A 14,133-nucleotide genomic window follows, 5' to 3' on the forward strand; every position below is an offset into this window, starting at 1 on the left:
CGATGACATGCGTGTCAAGAGGTTTCATCGGATCATACGATAGATTTATGGCGAATTGATGCAGAAATATGTGGAGCGACATTAATGAACTCGTCATCGGCTTTGGTCTCCGTAATAAGGAGAAATGCAGCAACTGCATACCCCGCAGTCGATGCATCTTGCCTTAAGTGACAATATCTACTGACCTTTAAAATAGCTGCCCCAGCAATAGCTCCGATGCATTGGAAAGCGATGTAGAAGAATCCTTTAAGCAGACTGCAGTTTCCACTGACCACAAGACCAGCGGTGACGGCGGGGTTGACGTGACATCCCGACACATGTCCAATTGCCTGAAATAAACAACAATTATATAAGTATATCATGCAAAGTTGTTAATTTAGTATTTTTTTCTCTTGAGTGTGGGTAAATTTTAAATTTGACACGCGACACAACTGCAGCAGACTCTTCGCGCTAGATTTGTAAATGGCTATATTATCGCAAAACTTCCATTGCTTTCAAGCACCGATGAATAATTTTTCTCACCGAGGCGCTAGTTACATTTGAATGATTGCTGTTGACTGACGAAAATGAAGTACTTGTGTTATTCTCGTTTGAGTGTTGATTTTGAATTTGTTCGACGGTATAATACTGCTGGTAAAAATAGTATACCTATTATACGTCTCCGAAGCATCCGTATTGAGGTGTTGAAAAAAATAAATCGCAGTTAATTCTCCTGACCTCTGAAACTTATACTTTCAATCCGATCTGAGATTGAACGCATTCACTGATCCACATACCATAAAGCAGCGACACTAAAATGTTTCAATACAGTTCTTCCATTTGAGCAAAAAATTTAAAAGAAAGAACACCTTAAATTTCTCCCAACAAATATTTCGCTTCTCAATGAAAGTCTGGAGTTGAAAGATAAGAAATTTCGTGAAAGGTAATAAGAACAAACGATTGATCCGGCTTTCCATGTCTATTCGCATCAGGCTGACAGCGTGAAATTATAACAGCGCACCCCGCTCAGGTGAGTTCTATATAGAACACGAGTAGGAAATTGAAAAATACCGATCAGGTTTGGCCCGGCTGGTGCGAAGCCGGAGTGAGGATTTACCGGGCGTTGCATTGGAGTCTGCACGCGTGATTCCGTAATAAAGAACCGGCGTGTTACTTCATTGATCGGTGTAACATAACGGCGGGCCGCGTAACAACATGCCGTCACTCCCAATTATAACGTACCTGCCTCAGCTACCCGGAGTAAACGGGGGTAAAAAATAGTCCGGACTACTCCGTCAAGTCTACGAATTTAGGCACGACATCCGAATGGCTGAATGGGGTCCGGCCGCGGATCGGGCCCCGGGGCATGACGGCCCAGTTCTCATGCGCGGCGACAAGGTCTTCGCTGCCCTCGGGGCGCGTACATGCGTCGGCTACCCGATTGCACAACTTCTCTTTTCACTGTGCAGGGCATATTACCTATACACTCCGCATTAATGCTTCGTACTCGTCTCGCTCATTCACTCAACCGCACCGCCGTCGAGCGACTCGGGCCATCGCATGGGATGTATAGATGTAACGGATAGTACAGGATGGGGATGGTTTTATTTACCAAAATGTAGTCGCTGCCGATTACAGCTTTGATGTGTGCAACATTTTTCGCATTGTCACTTTTTCGTAGGGTAACGATTGCAGTTGTAGGAACGGAGATCAAGACGTTGAGCTTTTGAGTGAGCTCTTTTTTCTTTCATTGTTTCTCGATTTTGGATGCTAATCATTTTTCTTTTCCATTAGACAGAAAGATTGAGCAAATTAACAGCAGATTGTATGGTAATGATAATATACGACTTAATTTCTTTGGAATACTCTACTTTACGCACATGTGTACATAAAATAGCAGGGTTTTTTTCGTATGAAACTTTTACGTTATGCTGCAGTCGTTGTTTTTAAAATTTAACACCCTGGTGTAGCCGTTACATTTGGACGCGATTTGAAATTTGAGATACTTGAGAGAATTTAGGAGTGAGACATTGTCAGCTCTTTATCGTACTTTGCAGTGTTGATGTATAATTGATTCGTTCATTATCGTTGTCGTGACGGATTGCACGACTTTGCCTCTATCAGTCCAGTTACGATATATGCAAGATTTATCGAGACTTTATTCAATCGGGGCCATTCGAATGACGGGAATTGTTCTACGTTCACAGATCATCTCAAAATGGCTGATTCAGATTCGTATAAGGGGTAAGATTCCTGGAATACCAAACACACAAGCCTGCGATGGTTTTCCCCCCACAAAAATTGAGTAGTAATTTCGGTAGGTATTATGTACGAGTCTATAAGAAAAAAGTATTTACAAAATTCTGTCACGTAAATTTTCTGAGAAATTTTGATTTCTGTTTTCTTAGTACTATTAGAGTTAACTTCCGATTTCCGTGTTAAATATATGTATTAATGGTAGTGTTTATGTGTAAATATTCATCTACCCTCACTAGTTCTTGTTTATGGTGATTTTAAGCATATTTAGAGCTACGTAAGTACAAGAGAAAAAGATTGAACGGGTATTTTCAAGAAAGTAGAAAAAAAAATATCAAAAGTCTTTTTGATTTGTCTAGTAACTTAAGTCTTTTTTAAAACTAACGCTGTTCATTTTATACCTAAGCATTTCGTTCTGTATTCATTACAGTTTTTTTTTTTTTTTTTTTTTTCATAAAAATTATGCAAAAATCTGTAAATATGCGTATGCTGGAAAAAAATACATCTCGATGTGCTGTAAAAAAAACTAGCGCTGTATTTTAATTTAACATACCTAAATACCTAAAAATATCCTTATTACTTAAGTTGGAAATCATAAGTTATATTTCGTAGACCTGTGATATCGTTTCCATGACGATCTCAATAAATTTTTGCATTTTATATGAGTGTGCATATCGAAAATATTACACATTCATAATTAACATGTTTCCGTGCATGTCTATTGTATAGATTGGGATGGTCTAGTCGAATATGAGAGAGTTTGATAGCTTCATATATCGACCGGAGGGACATGGATTGCCAAAAGTGTAATCTGATTCTAACGCAACGGAGATTGCAGCGTACGAACGATTTCTAAATTACGTGGGTAAAGGTACACCGAAAGTGTGGTTACGGTATAACGGGATCAAATCAACGATCCAAACAACAACCTAATCTCCGATATTGAGATCATACGATTAGTAGTACCTACGCAGGGATAGTTAGTCGTCGTGGATTCAGTTCACCGCTTGTAAGAATCAAAGAAGAATTGAATTGAAAAAAAGACAAGAGAACGAGTGAGAAAACTTGTTGTCTGGTAATTGGCACAACTGAGAAATTAGCGCGCACCTGCAATATTGCAACAAAGTTTCGAGCATGAAAAACAGGATGCATCGAACAGTCCACAACGGTATAATAAAAGTGTAAAGAATGTTTTTATGAAGACAATCTCCGTCATCACATGAACCGCGGTTGAAACCCCCGGAGGCAAAAGAAAAGAAAAAAAAAGTGTTTCCCCATACCCGGAGGGCAGCATAGATCTGGGGTCTGTTTGCTAACGCTTATATGTTGCAGCTGCAGCCCGAGGTCACACCTGTTCGTCAGTGGCGTTGTTCGTCTCGGGCTCATCACATTAAAAAACCGGGTATGAACATGATGTCGCACATCTTTCAGACTGGTTGAATCGTGCTTTGTTGTCAGTCAGATACAAGTTCTATTGCACGCAGTTGCTTATCTACATGCATCGTGTAGTTTATGGTTATCGTTTGTGGTAAAAAAAAAAAAAAAAAACCAGTAGGCATGAACACATCGAAGTAAATACTCATTAAATTCGGCTCAAATATAATATGACGGATACGATTGTCGAATGAACCTGCACGTGTGCCGCTCCTCGTGGGCAGCGGGCACCGGGACTATAACAGAATCCCCTGCACGGTAGGTACATTGTGCAACGGCAAAAGATCATTGTCCCGTGTCGCGTGGCGTCGCGAATCGCTCGACGCTTCGCTCTCGCGCATGCGCAGTGGCTGTCTGCCCGTATCCCTCCGCCCATGGGCCCGTGCCCCTACCCCCCAGAACATGGATGACTCGGGGCTGTGGGTCGGTCGGCGGGCCCTCAGGGCACAAAACTGCGCACAGCAATTCACAGCATCGTAGCTAGAAAGGATCTCTTGGTCGCGTTGTTGCACGCCGTCCGCTCTCTTAGCGTCAGCATCAGCAACAGCATTCGCGATCTCTTCAAGATCCCGAATTATAATATGCTGTAGGATATCTGCCTACCTCTATAAATAGCTACACAACACCTATGCGAGGTTGACGTCATAAACCGGGTAGGTGTTGTCGAGATGAAAAGTACGAGACGTTGCGGAGGACGATGAGAAGAATGGTTAATTATTAGGCAGAGGGGCGAATAGGGAGGGGGATGTTTAATCGAATAAACCGAGGTGCGATTCGTCCGATTTACATCGTAGGGGTGTGTTTTGTGGCGTAAGATTGCGACGAGGACGAGATGAGTAATCCGTACCGTTTCGAATCAAGCGCGCGATTCTTCTTCGCGGACGCGTTGACGCGGGAACTCATTTGAATATTTGAATAATCATGCGTGTACCTACGCCCAAGCAATTCGTAACACAAACATTAGCTAATTTAAACCTGTAGCAATACCAGGCCCGATGCGAGATGTACACAGAAGAACAGTGCCTGTAACTCTTGCTGCAATGCATATTTTGTCAAATGACAATAACCCGGGTATTGTCTGATCTTATACGCATGGGTGTATGTGCAGTATGTGTATGTACCTACACAAAACGGTTATATCTGTTTATTATATACGGGGTTATGAATCATTCGAAATGCGTCCTTTCTTTTCTTTTCGATTCGTTGTTTCTTTTTGTTTATTTTCTTTGCAACACACTATTTGTAATTTCTTTACCATTCTTTTTTTCAAAGTATAATAATTGACTGCCCACGTTGAATATCAATCGAGAGTGAAACAAATTGGGATTAGTCATCCATATGAATACGGTGTCTAGTCATTTTGTCAATATGTCATAATATAGAAATTAGAATCTGACAAGGATTGTATTTCGTCTAAAATATACATCAAAAGCACCCCCTTTGCCACGGCTGCTTTCAATTCTGGACTATTGTGCACAACGGTATATACTTAACGTAATAATCTATTCTAATTTTACTTCTGCGTCAAATTGAGTGAAAAAAAACCGTATTTAAATCATTTTCATAACTTTTCGTCATTCACTCCGGTCATTTATAACGTCACTCACGACTAATTTACGTGCCTCTTTTCCATATTCGATAACTTTACAAGGCACGATGAATTTAATTGAGACATGATATCATTCTTACCATTAGTAACTGCAAGCCTCGTGGGAAGAATCATCATCTCAGACAATTATTGAGATCAAATACGAATTCATAGACAATAGTAGGGCACCGGTTAGATACAAATGTATCTGTTCACGGATTCGACACACGAGTGACTCGACATTCCGAATTCCCCAACCCAAAATAGAAAAACTATTACGAATTTGAATATAACAGAGACGATTCATGTCCTACTAGTTGAAAGTGTCAAAGATGGTACGTGCTCTTTCAATAATGATTAAAATCAATTGTTCACCCAGTCATTAAATCTCCAATCAAGAACGTGCACAATGACAACTTCAAAACATGAGAATAACAGAAACATTTGCACAGAATTGACCAACTCCGTGGTCAAATAAGTACAACAACTATATGGGAAAGAAAAGACTACATGCATTGTGGTCCACTGACCACCATGGATCAGTGAAAAGTATTACAAGATTGCTCGTCAAACCGCGAAGTACTTAAAAAAAAAGCACAAAGCATAATCTCCTGATCTTGTTGTAATACATGTATATACACAGGTAAGATAATGTCCTCCGCGAACATCGCAATCGCACGTCATTTAACAGAGTCAAATGTCAATCAACCGGTATGATCCGGTCGAACCGGAGGATATAGTCATACGTAGTGATAGGATAGTATGTACAAGGATTGAATTAGTGGTAAGAATCCAGCGAGGAGGTAGCTGCCGGTGTGGAAGTTGCGTTAAGCAGGGGCGGAGGGAGGAAGTGGGGTGCTGGGAGGGGTGCTGGCAGGGGGGGGGGAGGTATTGCACGAGTCAGTAGGTTGTCAGAGCCTTCGGGGCAGAATTGCACCATCTCGACAGTTAGACCCCTTGGGCGAACCGCCGGCCTTATTTACCCTACCTAACCCGCCTAGCCTAACCCAACATAACGTAAAGCAACCTAACCTAACCTAACCTCGAATTCGCGCCACGCCGTGCGTGTGAGGCCCAGCCTAACGTGACGCAGCGCAACGTAACGTTAAGTTGAGTCAACGTAACGCAACGTAGGGTTAACGTAACGCAATTAACCCGAACCAATGACAGGCCAACGATCAAGCGTAGGAAGGTAGGTAGGTAGATAAGGCCCGATGCCTGGAGGAACTTTGGGACCGGGAGACCACGAGGTCTGCATTACTCATCGCAGGTGAACGAGAGTCTCGACCGTGACACGTGACGATGCGAAGATGTATGCATAAGTAGGTATGTATATTTCTATGTAGGAGAGGAGTGAATATAATAAGAATATTCACAGAGATTGTAATTAGCGCGATCAATGATGTTTTTGTTTTTCATCGGCCGGATGGATATTTAAGAAGATGAAGAAAAAAAAAAATCAATTATAAATTGGCCGACACGGACGACTGATAGTATCTCTTACGTAACACGTTCAGAAGAAGATTCACATTATCGTATTTATGTAATAGCTATATATTTCACGTTATTCTTGGATAACTATGTGATGTATATAGATATGCTTCTATTACATTGTACATTTCCGGACAAAGGAATATTTTTTCAATCACGTGAGTGATTTTTTTTTTTCGCTCGAATGTATAAAACTTGGATTGTTAATTGACGTAAGAATTTTTTCTTATTATTTTCATTCTAAGAGGATAAAATAAATGAAAGAGAATATATCAATTTTTGTTACCTCGAATGTTGTCTCGGGTTTCGCGATGTCCGCCTAATGGTTATGAGAAATTTATTGCGCCTATTATAGTAATCATATTTATATCCGCTGCCGACACCTGAGCCTCATAAATTGACAAACGTTCAAATCCAAAAACCAGCGGCAACAACCGGTTGTCTTCGAAACTATGAGGAAACTTTTTTTTCACTGTCATATTTTATCGCAGAATTATTGTGAATGTTAGTGCCAGACAGTTTTTTGACAAATTTTTCAAGAATATTAAAATTGCATGCATTCCAAATAGTTATTTCGAAATCTTAGTCACCTGATCTATTACTCAACATTTCCATGACATACGTAAGATTATTCCTGGTAAAATAATTCATATTAGAAAACGGAAAAGAAACACTGATTCACCTCTGAAGTGCAAAAAAATTCAAGTAATTCAAACGAACGCGTTATCGTATGATGCTAAAATAAAATCGGTCCGAATCATAAGATTTCATTAGTATCATTGTTATTTTTTCAAAGTCCCCAGAACGTTGGCAAGCTCCCTAAATCTGTTTAAGAGCACTTGGCTTTTCGATCGACGCTAGCCTGCGACTTCGAGGTCCGGATTTAACCGGGAGGTTTCGCGGTTCGCCTTCAGCGATGAAATGCTTTTGATCCGGCGCTCTCCGTTTCTCCGATTCCGTTTGCTCTCGCCGCCTCTCTCTTCCTCTGCACTGTATTTCCGAAGCACTCTTTCGGATCAGGTGAGTGCAAACGACTCGCCGACCGGTAACTCCGGCTGAAAGTGAGTTGATTTCGAGTGCAGAGAGACAGACAGACAGACAGACCCTGTCGAGTTCGCATTCGCCTTCAGCGTTACGCACGTATGTAATACAGGTATGTGTATATATATGTATATATAGATACGTGGTGGGTGCCCCTTAGGGAGCCGTCGAAGAGGGCAACAAACTGCGAGGCGGATATGGAATCGTGTCAAAGTTCCGACGAGGGTGCAAACGAATAAGAGGGGAAGAGGAGAAAGAGGAGGGAGCAGGAAAAGGAAAGGCGCAAAACGCGGAGATTCGTCGAAAACGTCGCGTTTTTTCTCCTGCATTCGTGAAAAAAGTTGCACAGCTGGTCAGACGTGTAAAGAAGTTTTATTGGTCCTGCATTTATAATGACTAAGAGAAACTGGATGATTATTGACCGATACCGCCAGCTCATCGTGAGTTGCGTAATCGATGATCGAATGCGACGTTTTGATCGAACGCGATGTAATTGATTCAGATGTCGAAGAATATCGAAGGAGGAAACAATCGTGATGGGAAAAATAGACGCCTCCGGTTATCCTTATTATTATTATAATTATTATTATTTTGTTCTTCTTTTACCTCGGGGCAAAACGTTGCACAGGTCTACAGAATGGTCGGTTGCATCCTCGACACCGATCGGCTTAACCCCTCTGGATTTGAGCCACCGAAAATCGAAGTATAGCTGTATTATACTTATGAAACTTGCCAGGAGTTAACGTTAAAAGTTGTGCAACGAAACGTAGCACGGAAGACGAAAATAGTATTGGTGCATTATACGAGCAATCGTATGAATATATTACGTACCTACGCATGTATGTGAACCGAAGGTGCCTATAATGGTGAAAATAAACGTATTAAATACAGATGGGTATCTGCGCGAAGGTATTAAAAAACACGGCTGTATAATAATATTGTTCGACGGTTCGATGTTCGAGCAATTAGCCCGTTGTTAAAAGCAAAGTAAGTAGCCTTATACATACACCTATATACATGTATGGCTGTGAGAACCTCGAACTCCTAATACTATATACAATAATACAGATACGTAGATAGATATAATCGGTAACGAGGTCCATCGGTTCATGTAATAATACTTTAATTTCGAGGTCGCGTTGCGAAAGGATGCGTTCTGAAATTGGGATCTTTCCTGAGACGTGCAATGGTCTACCTTTTTTTCTTCGTCCACCGCTGTGCACGTGAATTATCTAATTGTAGACTCAGGCGATTTTGGCGATCTTGAAATCAGTCTTGATTCCTTAATACTTGGTATTATTAACGAGGAAATTTTTAAGAGAGGACCTTAGCGAGAGTAAGAAAACTAAATTGCATGCCCGCAGACTAGAAGATGGTCCTTATCAATGCAGGCAAATCTTTTTGGGTGAATACAGTAGGCATCTATTTAAGGATATAAGGAGTACTGTTCAAGGATGTAAGTTCAAACCTTCAGATAAGGATACTGCTGTTCCAAAATTTAAAGATTTCGGATCATCCGAAGAAATGTGAATAAAATTGGTAAAAAAAAAAAAAAGAACAGTTACTGGATTAAAAATTTTCACATGTCAGAATCAGTACCGAAGTAAGGCTAATGCTAAAAACTTTGGGTTTATTAATATCTGTGAAAGACTGTCGCATTTCTAGCAAAAGAATCATTCGGTTTTGATTCAAGGATGACAAAGTAGGTATACACACCGAATAGGACCTTGCCAATGATTCGTTCCTTCAATAATTGCGTATGACATGCTAATAAACGAAGGCGAAAAAAGGATTTTTCATACAGCAAAATCTGTGGTGAAATCCTCTTAATATTCAACACTTCGAAGAGATATAATGAGCGGCTAAAACACCTACGTCTAATCATCGTCTAGTAAACTTAGCGAATCCTCGTGACTTTGTGTGTATAACCCATGATGCACACAACGACGAGCATTCGGGTACACAAGCGTATACTATTAAGTGCATGTAGTGCCATACCCATATGTATAGGTGAAATACGTACGCACGATGTGTGCAGAGATATAATGTATTTACAATATACGCGGGGCATATAATAAGATTAAACAGAGGCGAGAAGCCGGTGTAACACACTACACAATATTATAGCGTACACAGATTCTTTGAGGGAGAAACCGAGTGTCGCAATTTATTCGTACATATGACCGAGATGTAGTAAGCGATAGTATGGGACCATTAGCTTCGGTTACAGATCAATTTTTTTATTTACTCTCTCTCTCTCTCTCTTTGATTTTTTTATTTTATTTTACTTTGTTCCTTTTATTATTTATTTCAATCTTTTCTTTCTTCCGTTCCCTGATTTTATCCTTCTTCTCTTTCTTTAATTAATACGCGACGCCTTATCCAAGTGCTTGCGTTTTAACTTTTTTCTTTTTCATTCGGCCACGTGTTACACATCGAGGCTTGAATAAATAACCGTACAAAAGAAGTTTAAGTTTTGCATTGCGTATTATACTTGCGCTGCATTCCGTTGTGGTAATTCTTTTTTAAATTTTTTTGTTTTGTCAAATATCTTATACCCGCCTCGCGACATCAATCAAACCTTCTCTTTATTATTCGCTATTTAAGGTATTGTGCGATGTATAGGTATATTATATATTATACTCGTGCATAAATCGTTGTATAATTATTATATAGCCGATATTACGTTGCACGCGAAATTATACGAGTCTCTTCGTTAGCCTGAGTCAATTCAACTCTGCCAACCAAGGGCACGATCAACTTTTTCTTTTTCTCCCTCCCCGTATAATAATAACGTACGCCTCGTGTGATGTTTTTTTCATCCTATGTATTATCTCATGGTTTTTAATATGCAAGCGTATTTTAAGTGTGGCCATATAATTACAAGTCGATATACTATTGAACGTACTCGACAGCCGCGGTGCTTTTATTACTTGCCCATATACCTACCCTCAATTGATATTACCTACATACACGATCGTATTACATGAATTTCGAAATTGAAATCACCGCCTTAATCATAATCTCTTGTACAATTAGTCGTTAAATGACAATAAAATTTTTTTTACCGTAATCGAGGCTGCTGTAAGCGTGATTGAAAACTATAATTTTTCCATTATTGTTCAAAAGTTACGACGAACTCGATATGTATACATACATATTATTTTATTCACTTTGAAATGTAAAAAAATCAAGTCAAGTACGAATTATAATACAGGCGACGACCAATTTCATTGATATTTCATGCAAACTCTACGCCGTTGCGCATAATTTAAAGCAGAAAATGTTATTCAATTTTCGAACACAGAGCGTTTTTCATTCTCGTTTCGAGAACTAATCGAGTGACTTAACACCAAAGTTTGCCCGCAGCACGAGCGAGTTTGGTAAACGGAATCTCTTATGAAAACGTTTGAATAATCACAATCAATCTACAGAGGCCCCCTAAATATATGCTATGGGCATCCGCGTGTAACTGGTTCCTGAGTTAATTAGTAAAGCATCGTTGCCAAGCCGCTGCACGTACCAATGGCTTGATAATTATATTGATTATTGATAAAGAGTTTCATGTCGTGGATTAAATCTTTGAGAAATATCAAAGAACCGAAGCTGGTGGCCCGATGCACGGAATTACCAATCAACCGAACGAGTAAGTGAATGGATTTTTTCTTTCCCACTCCGCGATACGAGCACGTGTCCGAACAGAATGAAGAGGGAAAAAAAATTGTGACACTTTTTTCACACCTCCATTTGTATAAATCGGTGGTAAATGATCGAGTTGAAATATGACGTCACGATGCTTTCCGACTTGCGATCAGTTTCGTTTTCTCAAAATTATCTACCTACTTGACGAAGGTGCACCGAGAGAAATTTCTATTAGTGTCGTTACTGTACAGTTTAGGGTGGCCCTTAATATTGGTTAAAAATTTTTCAATTTTTAAACGTGAAATCTGCTTTTAATTTTAATATTAACACGTGTCCCAAAGGTTCTTAGAAGGAGTTAAAATCGATTGGGAGTGATTATCAAGATAATAAAATTAGAAAAAAAATAAGGTTTACATAGTTTTTCCTGCAATAATCAATTCCGTTATCTGTATTTCAATAGCATTACTTTTTTGACGTGAAATAGATACGAGAAAATCCAAAAATAATCGGTTCAAAAAACAACAATGCTAGATTGGCAATAATTACGTTCGGAGATGTTACATTGATTTTCAGCTCATTTTTGTAGAAGTTTCACCTTTTTTATCATTAAAAATTTTCCTTTAAACATTTCTTATTTATGATTCTTTAATTCTAATCAAATAATCTCTCATTTTATCTAATTAAAAACGATTCTTTTCTTCATCTTTTTATCTCTACATTGCTCTAATGTTCGTATAATCTTAAGAAATTCAGATTAATGTACGAAATGAGGTAAAATTACTTTTAGATTAGTTTACGTTTCCACACATGTTATTTCATTGTTTATATGCAAATTAATCAAAAAATTGATAGAAAAAAAGTCGATTTTAACTCCTTTAAAGCGCCTTTGGGGCACGGGTTAATATTAAAAGCGGATTCCACTCTTAAAAATCATTTTTTAGTATTCCCAGTCAATTAGAAGTTGAAAGAAATTTTTTTTTTTACCAGTACTAAGGGCCATTCTACTACATATACACAATAGTTAAGTATTTTTACTTTCCATTATTAATCGATAAATATATTACCGGGTAAAAAATGGTGATGAATTTGAAGTCTGGTTTGAGTTACTATTCTTTCTGATTGTGCTCGCTTTCACGATACTTTTTCGACTAAACAAACAGATTCGACATTTCAATAACCAGAAAATAGAATATTGTTACGAGTACCGGATTATGTAATCTCAAAAGTGTTTAAATCGTTATGAAAACGATACACAGTTTACCAGAATTCTTTCTAACTACAGCAATGCAATTTTTCTCAGTGCAACGATCATTGCATAAATATAAAGGCATAAATCTGCGAATGACTTATGTGTTTCTGGCTCACCTGTGCTAGAGTTGCAACGGTCAGACCGAACGTGAAGGCGATTTGAAACACCGTTGGTTTCCCCGTCGTTTCCCATGCGATGCAAGAACCACAGCCAATCAGAACCAAAAGCAGTGTGCCAAGAAGTTCGGCGATCAGCGATCGCCAAATTCCGATTTTGGTCACCTCATGGAGGCCTAGAAAAGCCTTGGCGCCTGTGGACGTGGAGAAGAGAAGAGAAAAGAAATTAATTCAATGAACTCCATCGATTCGCTATCGGGCTGAAGTTAGTAACGTTAACGTAACGAAGCATCAGAGAAAAAAACCGTCATTGAGCAATTTTATAACGATTTTGACGGACTAGGCTTTTCAAAATAAGAGTATGTTTTGCTAAGGATGTGAAGCAAGGATTTTTCCTAAACATGCATCGTTACAGTAACGTTTCTAACTTCATCCTCATAATTCGCTTGATCATTCGCCTGCCGGAGATCTATGGATCCTAATGCTGCGTGCAGCACTACAGCGATACACGGTTCGCCATGAACGTGACCGTGAACCATTCCCAAGGTCACGAGTACCACGTAACGCGAGATGACAGGTACAATCTACCGTCGATGCTTCGCGGCTCGGGATTCGTTGGTTGATCGATCATTACTAATTGCGGTATTATCACTAATGCACTGATTTCTAATCTCGACGGCTGTACAAACTTGTTAAATTTGGTACCTACGCATACCAGCGCACCTAGTTTGACTGACAGCTGCATTCTTGTCTCTGTTATACGTTAATTAGGCCAATTTTACTCAAAGGCCAGGCCGTGCAGCCTGTCTCTAACGGTAAATGGATTTCTGATAATAGAATTACACGGCCTGTTACCGTATAACAATTTAATACCGATTTCGACGATCTCTTAAGCTGTGACAGATTTTACGCAACCTCGATATCCTCGACGTTCAACATTCATTCAACTATACGATTTTATTCCTTTTGCAAGCGACTGACCTGCGCAAAAAAAAATTCTTTTTCACAACGTACGCGCTGCTGCTGCTGCTGCTGCAGCTTCGATTTCGCAACGATCAAATCTGACGCCGTCACAGATGAGAAGATTAATTTAATCATATTACCAACATCCGTTTAACTTAAGGAATTACTCTCAATATATAAGTTAATTGCAATTCCAAATATCGACAACGTATAATGGTGTACATTTGATATTAACTTGTCTATAACAACGAGCTGTTGGTTTGTAATTTAGCAATAATTTTACTGCACTCGGTAAATTTTTTTACTGCTAATTTTTCTCTTTTTATAAACACTTCTTGTCGTCACGCAGACCGTGTGCAAAGTTCCTTTGCATA

At 39.3% G+C, this 14,133-nt stretch overlaps 1 protein-coding gene across 2 annotated transcripts in view; it reads right to left on the bottom strand.

Annotated features, from left to right (window-relative positions):
- The window catches only part of LOC124407715 (aquaporin AQPAe.a), a 37,347-nt gene that overhangs the window by 2,939 nt on the left and 20,275 nt on the right, over positions 1-14,133 (bottom strand). For both annotated transcript variants that reach the window (XM_046884137.1, XM_046884138.1), the window contains 2 exons: positions 12,797-12,990; positions 186-329 (listed from right to left, as the gene is read on the bottom strand). In XM_046884137.1, the coding sequence (XP_046740093.1) occupies positions 186-329; positions 12,797-12,990 (338 nt within the window). The remainder of the gene's footprint in view (positions 1-185; positions 330-12,796; positions 12,991-14,133) is intronic.

The sequence above is a fragment of the Diprion similis genome, chromosome 6, assembly GCF_021155765.1.
Source record: "Diprion similis isolate iyDipSimi1 chromosome 6, iyDipSimi1.1, whole genome shotgun sequence".
Taxonomy (NCBI): domain Eukaryota; kingdom Metazoa; phylum Arthropoda; class Insecta; order Hymenoptera; family Diprionidae; genus Diprion; species Diprion similis.